This window comes from Onychomys torridus, chromosome 20, assembly GCF_903995425.1.
Source record: "Onychomys torridus chromosome 20, mOncTor1.1, whole genome shotgun sequence".
In the NCBI taxonomy this organism is placed as follows: Eukaryota; Metazoa; Chordata; class Mammalia; order Rodentia; family Cricetidae; genus Onychomys; species Onychomys torridus.
Genome location: NC_050462.1, coordinates 31,361,662 through 31,381,571, shown reverse-complemented (window position 1 = coordinate 31,381,571; position 19,910 = coordinate 31,361,662). Strand labels below are relative to the sequence as shown.

At 37.0% G+C, this 19,910-nt stretch overlaps 1 protein-coding gene across 1 annotated transcript; it reads left to right on the top strand.

Annotated features, from left to right (window-relative positions):
- The first annotated feature begins 1,447 nt into the window (after positions 1 to 1,447).
- Positions 1,448 to 18,691, top strand: LOC118570793 (GLIPR1-like protein 1). The gene is made up of 5 exons (XM_036169407.1): positions 1,448 to 1,642; positions 3,055 to 3,297; positions 15,659 to 15,759; positions 17,422 to 17,507; positions 18,459 to 18,691. The coding sequence occupies exons 1-5, from the start codon at positions 1,448 to 1,450 to the stop codon at positions 18,689 to 18,691; spliced, it is 858 nt and encodes a 285-aa protein (XP_036025300.1).
- Positions 18,692 to 19,910: the final 1,219 nt, after the last annotated feature.

Below are 19,910 nucleotides of genomic sequence, written 5' to 3'. Positions count from 1 at the left end.
AAGAGGTCGCTGAGGCAAGAAGGTATACACACATAGGGCCAGTTCATCAGCCATAGCCGGATTACATCATGGCAGAGGCATGTAGGTATATACACAAGTATGCGCTTGGACATACAGTCTGTCTGAATGTGTGTGAGAAGACACATACCTGTCTTTGTATTAGACTGTGGGGTTTCAGAAACTCCACTTGCCTGTGTGAGTGACAACATCTCAGGCCAGGCAGCAAGCCTTCATCATCAGAAAATAATCAGAAACGTGTCCTCTCTCTCTCCATAGAAACTCTTTAGGGTCCTCCAATTTGTTGTTCTTGTTTCTGTTTGTTAGGCTTCGATTTCTATCTCATAACTTAGTTTCTGCTTTCTGTTGTAGGAAAAAAAAAAAAAACAGGTAACTTGTTTCATTAGATAAGATTTTAGCTATTTGTTTTTCTGGCGAGGCTGACTGACTGGAACCAAACATCCGGTGAGTGTAAACGTGTATTTGCTTGAACTAAATGGCACGATAATTAACCTAAGTATTAAATGAAACAACCTGAGAATTGCACATATTCACCAGAAACATTGAAAAGTATGGTTAGATATTACAGAAAAGTTCTGGTTTATGAGTGAATAGCAGTGACTGACAAACAGACTTTAAACAGTAAGCCAAATGAAGGTGACTTATGCTTGCTTAGTCTTCAGAAGAAACATGAACTAGAATCTGCTAATATTTATACAATAGGGAGGTACTAAATTATCAGAAGGGGAGGGTTTTCTGTTTTGTTTTGTTTTTACCAGAAGATACCATTTGGCTATAATTTCCCACATGCCTATAGTAATTTCATTTTTCCAGATAATCACTCAGAAGGAAAATCCTAAATGTTTGACAAAGTAATAAGTGAATGTTATAGTTTGCCACGGCATTACTGGTTGCCTAGTCTATGTTCCCAGGTTCTGAAGAAAGGAATAATATAATATGCAGCTTATAAATTTAAAAGAATAAAAAAGCTAAGCATGGAAAGCGAATCTATGAAACTCATAAATTATTTGCTTTTTTGCCCCCATCCTGACAGGGTCTCAACCCTTGACTAGCCTGGAAGTCGATGTGTAGATCAGGCTGGTCTCATGCTCCATGCTCCAATATGTGCAAAAAAGTCGTGGTATTTTGTTTGCATGGGTCAACCTGAACCCTCCTCAGCACTCTGTAACATCTCTCCCTGCTGAGATTAGCTCTTCAGAAAGCAAGTTGGTTGGTTAGAACTATGCACCAGAGGGCGCCTCAGGCTTTCCCTGAGAATTTAAGGAGTGGCTCAGAACTCTGTGTGCATCAGTCTCCATGGCAACACAGAAGCCAGGGAAGCAGTCTGCTGCTCACTACACACAAGGCCAGCCTAACCAGAAGGCAGAGCTTGTGGAGAGGGTGATCCCTGTTCTGGCGGATTCAGTAGGGGTATCCTCTACATCTTTCCATGGTCCTGATGAAGAAACTTAATTGTTTCTGGACAGTAGGTCTATGTTTGGTAGCCAGCAAACTTTCCAAGGCATTGGTCAAAACCCCCAGGGTGCCATCTATCTATGACTCAAAATTTATACAGGAGGTTGTCAACAGCCATAATGAACTTCGAAGCAAGGTCAACCCCTCGGCAGCCAATATGAACTACTTGGTGAGAAAGGGACTGGCATGCTATCCTGAAGAACTAATTTCAGCGGGAGAAGCCTGGCTCATAATTCTATTTTCTCTTCTATTTGTCTTTTAGCTACACTTCATATGATTCCCCAATTAATTAAATTTGGCAAAAAATTTCTACCCCAGAGCCAGGCAGGAATTCGGTGTCTTATAGAAACAAGAGTAATTAACATTTGAAGGGCATCAGGGACCACTGAAATGTCACCTACTTCCATTGCCCATGTTGACTAAGGGACATCAGTTGAAGAGCTCTCTTAGATCAAGAGGCCATGATAAAGGGTTATTGAAAGAGCTGGTAGTGGTAATGAAGATCTAGGGAACAATGAAGGCAGAGATATAGTTCAACTAGCCAGAAGACAATGATGGGCACTAGTTCCATGTAGGAAGAATGCCCTGCGTAGTTAACAGACATGGTGATGTTTGGTGTCTTCATTTGGTTTTTATTGCTCACAAAAACACTATCACCAAAAGCAACTTGGGTAAAGAAAGGGATTTTTTTTGGGGGGGGGGGAGTTGTTTGTTTGTTTTACCACACACTTTAGAGCCCTTCATGAAGGGACCTCAGGGCAGGGACACAAGGCAAGAATCTTTAGGCAGGAACTGAAGCAGAAGCCATAAAGAAATGCTGCTTACTATTTCTTCCCACACTTTGCACAGCTTGCTTTCTTAGTCCACCCAGGACCTCTTGCCCAGTGGTGGCACTGTCCCCAGAAGCCTGGGAGCACGTACATCAGTCCTTAATCCAGAAAATTCAAGCCTACACACTTGCTCCAGGCAGCCTGATGGATGCATTTGATCTTTTGAGGTTCCTCACCTTAGATTTCTCTAGCTTGTACCAAGTTGACAAAGGAATCTGACCAGGACATCGAGGTAGAAAAGTAAGTGGTTAGTCGTGATGTAAAAGAGGAAGTTGAAGCAGGAGAAAAATATCAAAACAAAACAAAGCTATTGCAAGGAGAAGTTGAGGGGAGACCTTCGTGTTATAGTGAGAAAGCTTCTTCGGTTTTCCCAGGACACGTTAGTCTCTGCAGAGACTGGGCTGAGGAGGGCCCCTGGGCCTTGACCTGGCCACTTCCTGTGTCCATTGCTTCCTGTTCACCATGAAGAAGTTCCTGGTGTTTGCTTCATGACAGGCCCAGAAACATGGCACCAAGTGACTACCATGTCCTGAACTCTCTGAAATGGTGATTTCAAAGTAATGTCTTTAAACTGTTTGTTTCGGGTATTTGATTGTAGTATAAGAAATCACTAAAACAACAAATACTGTTTTAAAAATGATGTCTTTAAAAGAGCTAAAATAACTGAAATTTAATTTACCACAATTAATAGACTGATTGATTATAAACAAATATGTACTAATCAATTTAAATATTTTTCTATTTTTTTCAGATTTGGGAAAAGGACTTTGCAAAACTGGCCAAAGCATGGAGTAAAAACTGCAAATATTCCCATAATCCCTGTTTAAGCAGACGATATGGATGTGTTGAGGGTTATGACTTTCTTGGAGAAAATATGTATTTAGGTAAAATAGAAGTTACACCAAAGGAAATTATTTCTTTTTGGTATAATGAAAGTCAATATTATAATTTTGAGACTATGACCTGTTCTAGAGCTTGTGGCCATTATACACAGGTATGTATTTGACAGATTGTTAAGTAGTTCTTGTGTTCATTTTAGTCACAAGAAAATTTTTTCAGTATTTTCTTTTACATTCATTTAAAAACTCCATTTTATTGGGTATTCCATGTACTGAGTGTAGTTTTTCTAATCTTTAAAAAATGCTACTCTGGGGCAGTTGTGGCACATGCCTTTAATCCCAGCACTGGGGAGGCAGAGCCAGGATCTCTGTGAGTTTGAGGCCAACCTGATCTATAGAGCGAGATCCAGGACAGGCACCAAAACTATACAGAGAAACCCTGTCTTGAAAAAACAAAAGACTAAATAATACTCCTCTGCTGCCATTTTCTTCACATTACTAACAACAAGAAGTCTACTGTGATGCTCTTGCTCAGCCCTGCGGCTTTTCCACACTAGGACTCTGTTGACTTTCCTCCAGGCTTCATCAATTTTACATGGGGTGCCTGGGACATCTTCACATTCCTTGTGCTGTAGAAGCTTGAGCTTAGCATCCCCAGTCTATAGGTTAAAGCACATTTGCAAACTATGGGTTGCTGATCCTGACAACACTTCCCTCTCCTTCCCCTCTGCCTAGTGGCCTGCTACCAATATTGGAAGTGCACATGAGCCATGCCAGTTTGGTGCCTCTATGATGTTGATGGAATTTTTCTCTCAGTGATCAATCTGATAATTTTACTACTGTGTCATTTACTCACAGTCATTTCTTCCACATGCCAATGTCCCATTAATTGGATTTAGTTTGCTTCCTTTTTCTCTTTGAAATTACATTATAATTACATCAGATTCCTCCATCCCTTTCTCCCCTCCAGCACTTCTCCTGTATCCCTGCTAGCTATCTCTCAAATTCACGCTCTCTGTTTCTTTAACTGTGGTTACATATGGATGTGTGTGCCTAAATACATAAATACAACCTATTCAGTCTGTAGAATGGGACTCATATGTGTATGATTTCAGGTCTGACAACTTGGTGTTGCATAACATATTTGGGGGTTCTTCTCTGGGGAAGACTACTTCTCCCACTCTTAATGTTCCTTAGTTGACTGTAGAGCTTGTCCAGCGTTGCCACCCAGTGAGAAGCCTCACTTCCTCCTTAGCATGTCTTTCTTCAGGTCTCATTTAGGGATCCATGCTGATGAAACTCAATGGGTGTAGCTTATACGCGCTCTCCCACAACAATCCCTGAGCCTATGTACAGGAGTCGTATTATAGATGTATCACTTGGTTAGGGCACCACAGAGTCACACGCTCTCTGCATTGTGGTTTTCTGTAATGACATCCATGTGTTGCCAGGAGATGTTTCTTTGACAAAGGTAAGACGTATACTTTACTGTGGACACTAGGATTAATATTTAGAATGCAGTTAAGAATTATGCTGCTTCAGGAAATTTGCAGCTGTAGGTTCTCTTCCACGATCCATAACTTCACTCTCTAGGTAGTTGGCTAGGTTTTCATACATGATTTCCTTCTTTGACAAAAGCTTTTTTGGGTTCCTGCCCCAAAGAGCTTTCTCCCAGAGTCCAAGTAAGAATATATAACCAGCTAGGAAGTCTACTTATCTGAGGGTAAAAATAAATCTATGCACACTGTGCCCTTTCAGTCCGTCACTTTATTGTTCTAAGTAAGCCTCCTGATCTCTCTGCTGTTCTCTCTGTTCTACTGCTTCACTAAATCTACAGCTCCTTTTCAGCTCTCATTCTGAGCTCCTCTCTTGCCTGACTATCCATACATCTCTAACAGGAGACTCCTTGCAATCCTGAAAAAAGTTTCAAAACCCTCAAGTCATACATAGCACATTCCCTAAATAGGCAATAAGGAGCAGAGCCATTACCATGGTAACACAAGGTTCCAAGGTATCAGGACCAGAGGGAGAGGATACAGTGCCCATTGTGACAAACTCTGAAACATAACTTTTTGTCAGCAGACTCAGCAAGTGAAGAATTGGCAGGCTTTTCTTAGGGTGGTTTGTGCTAGTAGCCTTGGTGGAACACCTGCAACTCTACCCTTATGCATAACTGTAAAGTTTTAAACATATAGTCTATTTGCAAAGCACTTTACTCTAGTTTGCACTTCCCCTGAGGTAAAACTGAGCTAACTAAATGCATGCAGTTTGTGTTAGACTAAGGACATATTATTATTTTCTGTGTTAGTCTGAGCAAAAGGAACAAAACAGGCTTTAAGTGTCTACAGTCTCATGGGATGATGGATTTGGCTATGAAATGTATCCTACCATATTTTCTATATATCTAAATATCACACCTAAATGACAAATCATCTTCCTGACCACCCACAGATATTTGTACCTGTATGGTTGAGATGTAATCATGATATTACATATACACCTTTTATGAAAATGCATGGTAATGGGGAGATATCATAGCTGTTATTGCACAAGAAGTGTACAAGAAACAACCAATTTGTTCAAAAGGCAATAACTCCAACAAGTCTTGTGTGGGAGCTGGTAGTTTGACCTTTTGAACATGAGTTGTCACCTACTGTATACTTCCATGGCCTTTTGCTACCAGCAGCTCTCAATATTTCTTGTTGATATCATCTTAAGTACAATTAGAGAACTGTTGGTTGCTGCCAAGGTACATATATATGTCCCATATAGTTTTTTTACTATTATGGCTGAGGAATATCTTGAGATATTGAATGATACTCCCTCCAGCAGTATTTTTGCTCAGGATTAATTTGGCTATCCATGGTCCTCTATGGGTCCTTATGAATTGTAGAAAAGTTATTTTTATATTTTATTTGAAGAGTAAGATGGGGATTTTGAATGAGTGTACACCAAATCTGTACCTTTGGTAGAATTACCGTCATTTTTACAACATTAATTCCACCAATCATGAGCATGGAATCTCTTTCCATATTCTTGCATTCTTGTGTCTCTCTCTATCTTTCTTCAGATGTGTAAAGTTTAACTGCAGAGGTCTTTCTCTTCCTTGGTTAAGTTTATTCCTAAATATTTTATTTTCTTTGAGAATATTATGACTAAAGGAGGCTCATGATCTCCTTCTCCGCAAGTTTGTTGTTGTTGGTATATAGAAAAGCTATTGATTTGCCCATGCTCATTTTGTGTCCTGACACTTTCCTGAAGTTTTCTAGCAGAATTTTTGAGATCTCTCATGTTTAATATCATGCCATCTGCAAATAGGATTGTTTGTCATCTTCTTTCCCTGTTGGCTTCCCTTTAATTTTTTTCTCTTCTCTTACTGCTCCAGCTAGTGCTTTGAACACACTGTTGTAAAGCAGAGGAGATGGTGGACATCCATGTCTCATTCCTGATTTCAGTTTTTTGCTAAATATTTCTCCATTTAAGATGATGTTGGCTGTAGGTTTCTTATGTATACCTCTTAGTATGTTGAGGTAGGTACCCTCTAATCTTATTCTAGTATTTTTATATTATGAAGGTATATTGTATTTTTGTCAAAAGCTTTTACTTCATCTTTAAGATGATCCTATCATTTTTATCTTTAAGTCCATTTATGTGCTATATTACACTTGTAGGCTTGTGTGTGTTGAACCATCCCAGCATTTCCAGGATGGAGCCAACCTGCTCATGTTAGAATTTTTTTTTTTTTTTTTTGGTTTTTTGGTTTTGTTTTGTTTTCAGAGCTGAGGACCAAACCCAGGGCCCTGTGCTTGCTAGGCAAGCACTCTAACACTGAGCTAAATCCCCAACCCCGCCACCCTTAAGGACCATAAGGAATATGAATATATATATATATATATTGGTTTTTTGAGACAGGGTTTATCTGTAGCTTTGTGCCTTTCCTAGAACTCACTTTGTAGACCAGGCTGGCCTTGAATTCACAGAGATCCACCTGCCTCTGCCTCCTGAGTGCTGGGATTAAAGGCGTGTACCACCACCGCACAGTGGAAATTTTTTTGTTATTGTGTGTCTGCCTTTGGTTTTCAGGTATTTTGTTGAGTATTTTTGTATCTATGTTCATCAGGCATATTTTCTTTTTTGTTGTTGTTATGTTTTGCTTCGTTTTGATATCACATTGGTGCTGGCTTCGTAGAAGTAGTTTGGAAATATTCCTTCTGTTTTGTTATTGTTTGTTTGTTTATTTTTTTTAGTTTAAGAATGATTAGCCTAGATCTTCTTTGAAAATCTAATAGAATTCTGCTTGGAACCAACATGGACTTTTTTAGTTGCAAGGCTTTTCTGTCTGGTTGAAATTTCTTTATTTGTGATGGGTCTCTATAGATTGTTGGTCTTTTCTTAGTTTAACATTGATGATTTGGCTAAATCTAGAAATTCATCCATTTCTTTTATATTTTTCCAATTTGATGAAGCACAAGTTTTTAAAGTATTCCCTTATAATATTCTAAGTTGTAATGTTTCCCTGTTCATTTGTGATTCTGTTCATTTGGGCCCCTCTTTCTTTCATTTGGTTAGTTGGGCCAAGTGACTGTCAATGTTGTTTATGTCCTCAAAGAACTATAGCTCCAAGATTTGTTGATTCTTTGTATTATCTTCTTTGTTTCTATCTCATTAACTTCAGCTTTGATTTTTATTATAGCTTGCTATCTGGTTGTTTGGGTTTGGTTTGCTCTTAGTTTTTCTAAATGTTGAAGTTGCATCTTTAAGTCATTTATTTATGCTCTCTCTTTCTTTTCTCTCTCTCTCTTTCTTTCTTTCTTTCTTTTTGAAGCAATAGTTTAAGGAGGGGGCTATGTTTTCTGAAAGTTAGAGTCCATGACCATCATGGCAGGGAACATGGCAGCAGGCAAGTAAGCATGACACTGGAACAGTAGCTGAGAGCTCACAACTCATTCACAAAAACACAGCAGAGAGCTAGCTAACTGGGAATGGCCTGGGCTTTTGAAACCTCAAAATTCATCCACAGTAACATGCCTCCTCAAAAAGGTCATACCTCCTAATCCTTCCCAAATAGTTCCACCAAGTGGGGACTAAGTATTCAAATACATAAGCCTATAAGGGCCATTCTTATTCAGATCACCACATTCAACTTCCTGGACCCCATGGGTTTGTGGTTATCTCACAATACAAAATGGACTTAATACAACTTCAAAATCCCCTATCTCAACACTAATTAAAAGTTCAAAGCTAAAGGCCTCTTCTAAGATTCAAGGTAATCTCTTAATATTGAGGAATCAACCAGCCCTTGGACTTCTCCTATATTTGTTATTAAAAAGAAATTTCATAAGTGGAGAATGGTAACAAATGTAAGAGCAGTTAATAAGGTGATACAGTCTGGAATTCCCTTGCCTTCTCTATTACCTAAAGTATAGTCTATTATAGTTATTGATTTAAAAGACTATTTCTTCACTATAAAAGAAAAGAATAGAGAAAAATGTGCCTTCATGGTGCTAATTTTCAGCCTGTTAAGAGATATCACAAGGGATGTTAAACAGCCCCACCTAGTGCCAATATTTTTAGAACAGCCATTGGAAATGAATCATTTACAGTTTGCTCAATCTATAATTTACCTTTATATGGATGATATATTACCAGCTGATTCAAATATAGATACTTTAGAGAGATGTATTAAGAAGTAAAGAAATTTTTGCCTTGTTAGGGATTAACGATAAAAATACAAAAGGGAGTTTCTATTCATTTCTTAGGATATAAAATAGGTTTACAAAAGGTACAAATCAGGAGAGATCAATTGTAGACTCTTAATGACCTTCAAAAATTGCTGGGAGACATTACCTATATATGGTCCACTACTGGATAACAACTAAAAAACTGAGTAATTTGCTTCAAACCTTTGAAAGTGACAAGGACTTAAATAGTCCAAGAGAACAATCAGCTGAAGCTGAGAGAGAATTGGCTTTGGTGGAAAAGAAAGTACAGGATGCACATGTGGATCATTTGGATCCAGAGTTTGATTGCATCCTGGTTATTTTACCCTCTACACTTTCATTCCCCTAGAGGGATTTTAATACAGAGGGATGATAATATTTTAGAATGGATATTTTACCACACAAACAAAGTAAAAAAAAAATTAAAGACATATGTGGAAAATTTTTCTGAGTTGATTCTAAAAGGAAATTAAGACTCCATCAATTGACAGGAATGGATACAACAAGTCATAGTGCCTTTTACTAATGCTGAAATTTCCTCTTTATGAGCAGAAAATGAACATTGGAAAAGAGTTTGCAGTAATTTTTTAGGGAGAGGTTAACAATAGATATCCCAAAAGCAACAGACTTCAATTCAAAAGGATAACTAACTGGATCCTTCCTCACTTTGGATGGGGAACACCAATTTCTGGAGCCCCTACATTCTATACTGATGCAAACAAACCAGGAAAGGCAGGTTATAAATCAGAAAATTTGAATAAAGTGTCTCAAAGCCTTTATTATTCTGATCAAAGTCAGAATTCTATGCTATTTTCATGGTATTATTAGATTTTCCAGAACCTCTTAATGTAATGCTGACTCTCAATATGCAGAAAGAGTTGTTTTACATATTAAAACTGCTGGATTTATTCCAGATATTACAGAATTTATTTATTCCAATACAAGAAATAATCAGAAATAGGAATAATCATATACATATATAATACATATCTGATTCCATATAGGTCTGCCAGGCCCCCTAGCATAAGGTAATGATGAAATTAATCAGTTGTTAATAGGAAATGTACTGGAGGCCTCAGAATTTCACAAAACACCATGTCAATAACAAGGATTTGAAAAAGGATTTGTCCATCACTTGGCAACAAGCCAAGGAAATTATAAGGACATGTCCTACTTGTTCCTTGTATAATCAAACTCCACTACTGCAGGAAGTAACCCAAAGGGTACTCAAAGAAAAATTTGGCAAATAGATGTGTTTTGTTGTGCAGTTTTTGGAAAATTAAAACATGTACCCCATACCATGGATACATATTGAGGATTTCAATGGGCAACTGCTTTGAGTTCTGAAAAGCCTAATTCTGTAATTACATATTTATTAGGAGTTATGGTCATCATGGGAATACCTGTACAAATTAAGACTGACAATGCTCCAGCATATGTCTCTAGAAAAAAAAAAAGAATTTCTGGATACTACAGCATAAAATATATTACAGGTACACCACACAATCCTACAGGACAAGCAGTTATAGAAAGATCTAATCAAACTCCAAAAGATAAGCTTAATAAACAGAAAGTAGTAATAAAGACCCCCAGAGATAGATTGCATAATGTTTTATTAACTTTAAATATTCTAAATGCAAATGAGAAAGGAGTGACAGGTATGGAGAGACATTGGATTAAAAAAAAAAAACTACTGAATTAAATCAGTTGTATACTTTAAAGATGTGCTGACCTCAGAATTGAAACCAGGATATGTGTTACATTGAGGAAGAGGTTTTTGTTTTTGTTTCCAAAGAAGAAAAGCTATAGATACCATCAAAATTGATAAAGAATAGATTTGAAAAAGAGAGACTTCTTAATTAGAAGAGGTGATAGTTCATCAACCAGCATGACCTTTCAAACTAAACTAACTTATAAGACTAACAAATGTTTTTCTTTTTTTTTCTTTTTGGTTTTTTGAGATAGGGTTTCTCTTTGTAGCTTTGCACCTTCCCTGGAACTCACTCTGTGTTCCAGGCTGGCCTCGAACTCACAGAGATCTGCCTGGCTCTGCCTCCCAGTGCTGGGATTAAAGGCATGCGCCACCACTGCCTGGCATGTTTTTCATTTGATCATATATAACTTACCAAATGGAAACTCCCCAAAGTTAGGGTTGGGGCAGGGTTATTCTTTTGTCTTTCCAGGAGAAGGAAGGCAACCAGCTAAGGAATCTGAAGATCACTGGACAAATGAGACAGCTGAAGAAAAAGGATGAATCATCCAGAGAAAAATGTCCCAAGAAAAGAAGTAAATTGGCTCATTGGGATATCACATTTCCAACAGGATAAAATTTCATATATCTCTCCAAATGTGGGTTTCTGCTGTTCTCGACAGACACATAATGCAAGTGGTCTTTTTGTAGTCTCAGTTCAATTAAAAATTAAATCTGGGGTTTGGGGATTTAGCTCAGTGGTAGAGTGCTTGCCTAGCAAGTGCAAGGCCTAGGGTTCAATCCTCAGCTCTGAAAAAAAAATAATAAAACTGCTTTGAAGTTTTGGCTCTCTCCTTCTCTAAACCCAAGCACACTTGTTGAAAGGAAAATCCAAATCTCTTTTTTATGTCATAAAAGCCACCTGATATGGGACAGAAGACAAACCAAAATTAAGGAACTCTTCTATTGCCACTAATCTCGTGATCCTTTGGTTTCATTTTAACTTTTATTAAGGTATGAATATTATATCAAAATTTGTAATATATATGTATATATGTGTATGTATGTATATGTATATATATACATATATATATAATAAACTTTTTGTCTTGATATTAATGGTCATATAGAGTACTAATTCTAGAAAAGGGCTTCATCTAGCTTCCCGTACATGATTTTGGGTTTGTCTCTATCAGGGAACCAGAATTAAGTTTTATTACTCTGGCTGTATATAACAAACTATGGTCCTTTAACCTCTTTGAGATCTGCTGCATATGACATTTAAAATGTTTAAGTTTTTTGCAGTGAACCATGACCATGCCTAACAGCCAGTCTCTCCAAAAGGAGGATGGGGTCCCACAATGATGATTCTACCTGGACTATAACAATGCCACTAAGCTGACGAAAGCCACTTAAATATTGGCTCTGGACTACAAACCACTCAGGACAATTTCAAGGTGGCTAGCTGAGATAGTTCAGCCTCACAGACTGTTTTATCCAAGACTTGTCACAAGCCCTGCACTCTCCCAGTACACAGAGACTGAACAACACATGATATAACTAGCTCTCCCAGGACTTGACCATTACCCAAATTTTTTTCAGGGTCCCCTAAAGATGCCATCACCCCCAGACAGCAGGAAGTAATTTTGAGAACGTGGTGCTCACATTCCCAAGAAGTGGGGTGGATGGTTTTTGGTTGTTCAGTTTGGGTTGTGAATATTTGTCATTATTTAAGGTGCTTGGTTATATGTTGTTATTGTAGAGCCAGGGGAAAAAGCTGAACAAAGGAGATTAGATTCATGTATCTTGTCCTAAAAAGAAAAAGAGGGGGATATAGAAATAGGATAAAAAGGTAGATTACTGAATCTACTTATAAACTAAAAAAAAAAAAGCTTCTAGTTTTAAATATTTTACCTTGGCTTGGAGTCTTATATATTGATACAAAATTGTGGTTATTTTTGTTATACTGTATATATGTTATAGAAATTATAGGATAAGAAGGTAGATTATTAAATCTACTTATAAACCAAAACAGCAACTGCTAGTTTTAAATATATTAAATTGATATGGATTCTTGTACATTGATATAAATTTAAGCTTATTTTGGTTAGAATATACTGTTCATATGTTTCTACTCTTGTTCCAGGTATTGTACCTATACAGCTCATCTAACAATGTAATGTAAATTTCTAGTCCTTGAAAGTTATTATTACAAACTCTTTAAGATAATAAAGAAATGCAGGTTAGTAGTTAGTCACTTATTACAATCAAATTTGTAGCTGTGTTAGGTATGTTTTCAAGGTCAAACAGAGATATATTTTAGATAAACAGGCGACCTTCAATCACTTCAGAGAGCTACAGAATGTGGCATTTAAGATGTTTTAATAGCACAAGGTTCTTTTTTATGACAATGATATATATATATATATATATATATATATATATATATATATATATATATCCAGGCAACACCAGATTACTTCAGAGATGATGGGGGGGGGGGTTTACTTTCTTTGTGACAAAAGTTAGTCACTAGGCAAAAAATTTGCCCTTGCCCCAACTGCTGACAGTATGCTGTCCAAATTGGACAAGCAGGATACAACAGAAAGTGACTGAAGAACTTTGCCAAGACAAGGGAGGACAATCCTTCAAAAATCCTGCTTCACAAAAAAGTCTGTCAGATATTTTAGACAAGCAGGCTGAAGATGGGTGCTCCAATGTTGCAGAGGAACCTTGGGAGACTGTCCAGGCAGCCAGCTGTTTCTGTCATTTCTTATTTTTGGAAGTTGTTTGCTCTACATTTCCTGTTTACTCAGGTCTCTGATGAAGTTGAGGACTAAACAGTTATAGTTATAGTTATAGTTATAGTTATAGTTATAGTTATAGTTATAGTTATAGTTATAGTTTTCCTTGTTACCAGACTTGGGAAAGAAACTCACAAGTAGAGGTGTAAAGTATATAAAATTAATTGTATAATTTGTATAAGTATAAAAAGATAGTTTCGGATCGGTAATGAAAATTAGGATAGAAAGTGAGCACTTTGGACTCACCAAGATAGAATAAATAATGGAGTATTTTCTCTGAATTTGTCAAATGCTAATGGACTAGGCACCGATATGTAATTATTACCTGTATATATTTGTATACAGTTATTGTGCTTATTGTATATAGTTTTTCTATGTTAGTTAAAACTTTCACTTTTTATTTAGATAAAAATGGGGGAATATGTGATATTTTTATTGTGTTTTATTGCCTGGAGATCAGAGGGTGGAGCTAGCCACTAGTTAACCACAGAGGTCTAGATGTCTGTGCAGACAGGAGCCCAGAAGGGACAAGGATGGATAGAGACAGGAGTGATAAATTGGGGTGGAAACAGGGGTTGGCCCTTTTTGGTCAGAGGATTGATGGAAGTAGTAAGTCTCTAGTGGCTGCTGCTCTGCTTCTCAGATTTTTCAGCTTTCATTCTGATATCTGATTCCTTATTTTTAATGATAAGACTAATTAGGATCATGAAAGAACCACATTTTAAAGCTATACACTGTCAATATATGTTCACTATTCTCAAAACTAAAAATATCACAATTTAAATACTAAGCAGTGCTGGGGAGATGGATCAATATTTAAGAGTACTTTGATGTGCAAGCATGAGAATTTTTTTCAAATCCCCAGAACCTATGTAAAAAAATCTGGGCATTGTCATATATGATTATAACTCCAGCACTGGCAGGAGTTTGGGGGGCAGCATAGTGGAGACAAGAAGATCAATCCCTTAGGCTCTCTGGCCAGACAGCCTTCAGCAGGCTTAATGAGAGACATTGTTTCCAGAGAATATGATAGAGAACAATAAAGCAGAAACTTAATATATTCTTGTTTTCATGCATGCAGAAACCCATTCACAAAAAATACATGTGAGCAAATGCCACATACATAACACACACAAATACACTGAGCAAGCAGAATTTGTAGTACAGATATTAATAAACCAGACTCTAACTAGCTCTTGAAAATATATACACTTGCAGTTGTTCTGTCTCAAAAACTTTTTAAATATTCAAAATAATTATTAATTACCCTAGTCTTATTTTTATAGCACAGAAGTGATCTGCAACTCTGAGTCAGGAATGTGGTGAGAAGTAAAGTTCATTTCTTAGTCCTCAGCTTAACCATGCCTACCCCTGAGCTGGGCTGTCTCTCAAGCAACCAAAGAACCATTCAAATGTCTTTAGTAAAATTATGAATTACATGTATTTCAGCCATGAAAAAAAATGAATAGCATCTCAAACTGTGAAATAGTTTCATTCATTTTGGTAATGAAACTATAAAGTGTAAAAAGTTAGAAAGTCTGTTTGCTCAAATTTTTTCTTAGATTATTTCTTTCCCAAGGGATATCCATAAAATATCTCCTTCTCTTTTAGTTCGGAGAATAGGAGATATTCAATTCTATCATTGACACAAGGGACTGGAAATGTTCATCATCTCTTTAGCTCTTTCTTTTGGTCCGTTTTCCATACAGTGCTTCTTCTTTTGAAATTAGTTTTTCTTATATCTTAAAACATTAAAAAAAATCATTTGCCACTCATCATTGACCATTTAAATAAACTTTGTACACTCTTAATCCATACCTATCTTGTGACTTAACAAAGGTAAGAATATATTTAAAGCTGTGAACTTTAAAATTCACAGTCAAATTAGCAACACTTTTTCCAAAAAAAAAAAAAGAGAAAGAAAGAAAGGAAAAAAAGAAAAGAAAAGAAAATTGTTATTTTCATTCCCAGCCTGATTTTGATGTTTCTTGTAATATGCCCATGGAGAGAATTAAAATATGTTTTCTAAGTAATCTAGAAGAAATTATGCTTTTACTAATGTATTCTATTATGGTTTCATTATTATGTTATCCTTTTGGTTTATAATAATTATAACTGAAAGAAAATGATTTAGATTGACCTTATGGAAGGCCCATTAATAAAAATGTAACTTAATGTATTAGATATTAGGAAAAATGTAATAAACACACACATATATATATTTAATATTGTACATACCCTCATAATAAATTGTGTACATGGATTGCTTTAATATGTTATTTCTTAATTCCTTTTCTTATAGGTAGTTTGGGCCAATTCACTTAAAGTTGGATGTGCACTTTCAAATTGTCCAAATCTGATGGGAACTTCAACTGCGCTATTTTTTTGTAATTATTCACCACGGTAAGTTAATTTGCTAAAATAAAATAATGTTCTAAGTTGATACCAAATATTTGCAAAGTTGGGTGTGATGGAGCACATCTTTCATTCCACGCCCAGGAGGCAGAGGGAGTTGTATCTCTGAGAGGTCCAGGCCAGCCTAGTCTACATAATGAGTTTCAAGCCAGCCAGTACTACAGAAAGACACCCTGTCTCAAAACAAAACAACAACAACAACAACCACCAAACCCAAATGTCTACAAGACACAATCTTATACTAGACCCTAGAGTATTTTTGATGACGTCTGCCTCTGCAAAACTAATTTTAAAAGTGAAAATAGGATGGTGACAAGTATTTTCCCTAAATGAAAAGCCTTTTTCTCTCATTAACTACTTCAATATAAAAATAAAAACGATAGAAATTGTTTCTAAAGTTTAAAAAGTCGAGGCTGGGAAGATGACTCAGTCAGTAAGATGGTTGTCTTGAGTCATAAGGACCTGAGTTGGGTCCACAGCACCCATGTAAAAGGCCAAGCACAGTGGGCTTACCTATAAATACCAGCACTGCCAGTTCCAGATAGGCAGGGTCAGGAAGATCCCTGGTGCTTGCCAGCTCAGCCAGTTAAACCAGTCAGTGAGCCACAGGGTCCCTGAGAGACTGTCTCAGAAAACATGCTCCAGAGGGACTGAGACAGACACCCAACAGTCATCTTTACACACATGGACACAGAGGCAAAGGTAATTTAAAATAAATTGCCATAAGATGACCCAAATGTAAAACACAAAAAGGTTAGCAAAAGCAGCTCTAATGAACAGTAACAATGGAATAAGAAAAGAATGCAATGACATTCCTAAGAGCAAGTTTTTGAGGACAGAATGTAACTGTTAAATGCCCTATCCAGAGTACTTACTCAAGTGAAAATATAAACAAAATAAAGTCTAAAAATGAAATTTTAGAACTCTAAATCAAATATCGACAAATATAAAAGGAATATTTAAACAGGTGATAATGTGATTCTTCAACAAACAACACCTTTAAAGCTTAAGATTTGTAAAGGAAAACACAAATGTAGATGTTGCTCACATACAAGAAAGCTCTGGGGAGCTGTGGGGTTGGTGGGTAAATGCCCCCCACACAAAGAATAAATACATAGGACTGAAGGTAAGAGGTGGAAATGTGTGTATCTATTGCTGCTCTTCCTTCTGCCTTTCACTGAGCAGCTAAAGCAGGAATGACAAACATTGCCCCAAAAGAAAGAGCGGATACCATTTCTCCACATAGCAAAAGAAGTGTGTAACTGCTGCCATGCAGCATCACATTTCTAAGGAGGAAACTAAGAAAGGCTAACCATTGATGAAAATCACGAGAGGATAGTATCACTTTCTTACAATCCAGGCTTTTGGAAAGGAAGAGGGGGCAAGAGGGGGTTGGGAAGAGAGGAAAGAGGGACAGAAAGATAAAGGAAGGGAAGAAAAAGAAAAGGAAAGGAAGGAAGGAAAGTAAATAAAGGGGGAAGTTTTGATGGTTTCTTAGTTTGTAGGAAATGAGTCTTCTGTTGAACAATGGCTGTTGCTCTTGTTCTTTCTAACGTGTGACTTACGGAAAGGCAGGAACAGCTTGCATAAATGTAGATCTAAAAAAGTTAAAGAGCATCATTGGCTCAAAAATGTTCTCTGTTTTTGCAGAGGAAATGAAAACAATTCCAGTCCTTACATAAAAGGAGAATCCTGCTCCAAGTGTACAACAAATGACTGCTTCAATAATCTCTGCCGTAAGCAAAAAAGTATAAATAACATCATATTTAGATCATAGTTTTCTCATAATTTCATTATTTTTTTTTATTTCTGGCCCCATCTGTTTTTAATTTTTAGGTGACTTGGTTGTTTCTATAAAAAATAATACGTTCACCATAAATCATATATAAATATAATTAGTTTGGATGATTGTCCCCTATACTTGGAGGTTTTTTTTATTCCCACTATTTTGGTGGCCAGCCAACCAGATCCTAAATAAATCACCCAGGGAGGCTTATTCTTTTTTATGAATGCCTGGCCTTAGCTTGGCTTGTTTCTAGCCAGCTTTTCTTAACGTAAATTATCCCATCTATCTTTTGCCCCTGGACTTTTACCTTTCTCTATTTCTGTATACCTTTCTTTACTTCTTACTTATTTACTGTGGCTTGCTGTGTAGCTGGGTACCTGGACCCTGATGTCCTCCTCCTTGTTGCTCCTCCTATTTATTCTCTCTGCCTGCCAGCCCCACCTATCTCTTCTCCTGTCTCGATATGGGCCACTGAGCTCTTTATTAGACCAAGCAGGTGTTTTCAACAGGCAAAGTAACACAGCTTCACAGAGTTAAACAAATGCAACATAAAAGAATGCAACACATCTCTGCAATCTTAACACAGATGTTCCATGACACAAACAAATGTAACTCATCTTAAAATAATATTCCACAACAACCCCCTCCACTGATATTTTCTCTTTCAAGTAAAAGGCAAAAACAAATTAAATACAACTGAGATCTAGTTTGTGGCTGTGCTCAAAGTAGCTACTGGTTGAAATGATTATTTGCACATGCTTATAACCATGGTCATTTGCTTGTTATTATTATAATAGTGGCTCATTTAGAGCTAAACACCAGTCTCCACCGGAATTGTGATTAAAGGCGTGTTTCTTTTCCATCATCACCATTTTTATTGATTAGTTTTGCTGTTTCACAGCTTCATACCTCTATACCATCCAATCTGATTATTCTATATCCCTGCATTCTCCCCCTCATCCCTGCCAAACTATTCTCATTCCCACCACTTCCTCTCACTGTGCAGCCAACAACCCTCTTCAGTTCCCGACCCTTCGCCTCCTGAGCACTGGGATTGCAGATATGAACAGCCATGCCTGTTTTATACTGGCACAAGGGTCAAAATGCATTGTAGGCAAGCCCTGGACCCAGTGAGCTACATCCCCGTCCCAGTGCTTTTCAAATTATTCTATGTATATTTGGGATTCAATCCATAAAAATTAATTTGTGTTTGTAGTTGTTGTGACGGGTACCTTTGAAGGAAAAATGAAGAGTCAGTTGGATGAGGATTGACTAAAGACTTTCTTTCTAGCCCAATGCACAGAAAGCAAGAAGTACAGGCTTGATGGTACTTCACCAGACTCCCCAGCTGAGTTCTGAATTAGTCTACATTGAAATGATATTTTATTTTAAAATGTATTTGAAATTATCTCTTAGTTCAGATTTAATTAAAAGGCAGGTTTTTTAAAGTAATGTGGTCTTTGCCTCATATTTTCTAGTCAAAAGAATTTAAAGATAACAATCCATCCATCTTGCCTCCACTTCTCCTTCCTGCCCAGTACCCAATTGCTAACGTTTTTTTTTTTTTTTTGCCAGCATCACTGTTGATTTCTATTTCTCTTTTGATGTGTGTATATATGTGTATGTGTAATATATATATATATATATAATCTCTTGTTTTATACAAAGAAAATAAGATCAGATTATTCTTTTCCTTCAACTGCTCAGTTGCTTTTTATTAGAGAAGGAAAAACCTTCTTCCAAACCATACAACTAAAAAGGTAGCATCACCTAGCTGCTGCCCTCTCTCACCATCCTTTTCACTATTCTTTCTTTGAAATCAACCCTAAGCTCCATTATTACACTCCCAAATATTAAACTCCCTTCCCCAATCACCAGTGTCCATATCACCATAGATCTGTGTGTAAGTCTAAGGCTGTTTCTGCTGTTCGTAATATGCTCTGTCTGTTGGTATAAGGTGAATTATCTTTGCAGACAGGATGAGTTTCCAGCATCCAGAATCGGAGAGTAATAAAGATTTTCTAGTTCTTTGGCTAACCCACAAGAAACCAAAAGCTTTAGCCTTTTGCTCTATTGGAAGCCCCTTAGTATAGAAGGGAATTCACACTCTTACTGGGAAAGTTACTGGAAGTAGAGACACCTTTTCCTGTTCCAATCCCAAAAGAGCTTTATGTAAACGCAGTCATGATATTGAGCCCTAATGATTCCCGACTTAGATAATTGTGGGAAATAATTATTTGAGGTTTAAGCCATTAAGATTTTATTTATTTGTTTAGTTAGTTACTGTTGGTTATTTTGAAGCAGGATCTCATAGAGCTCAGGCTAGCCTGGAACGTGCTGTGTAGCTAAAGAT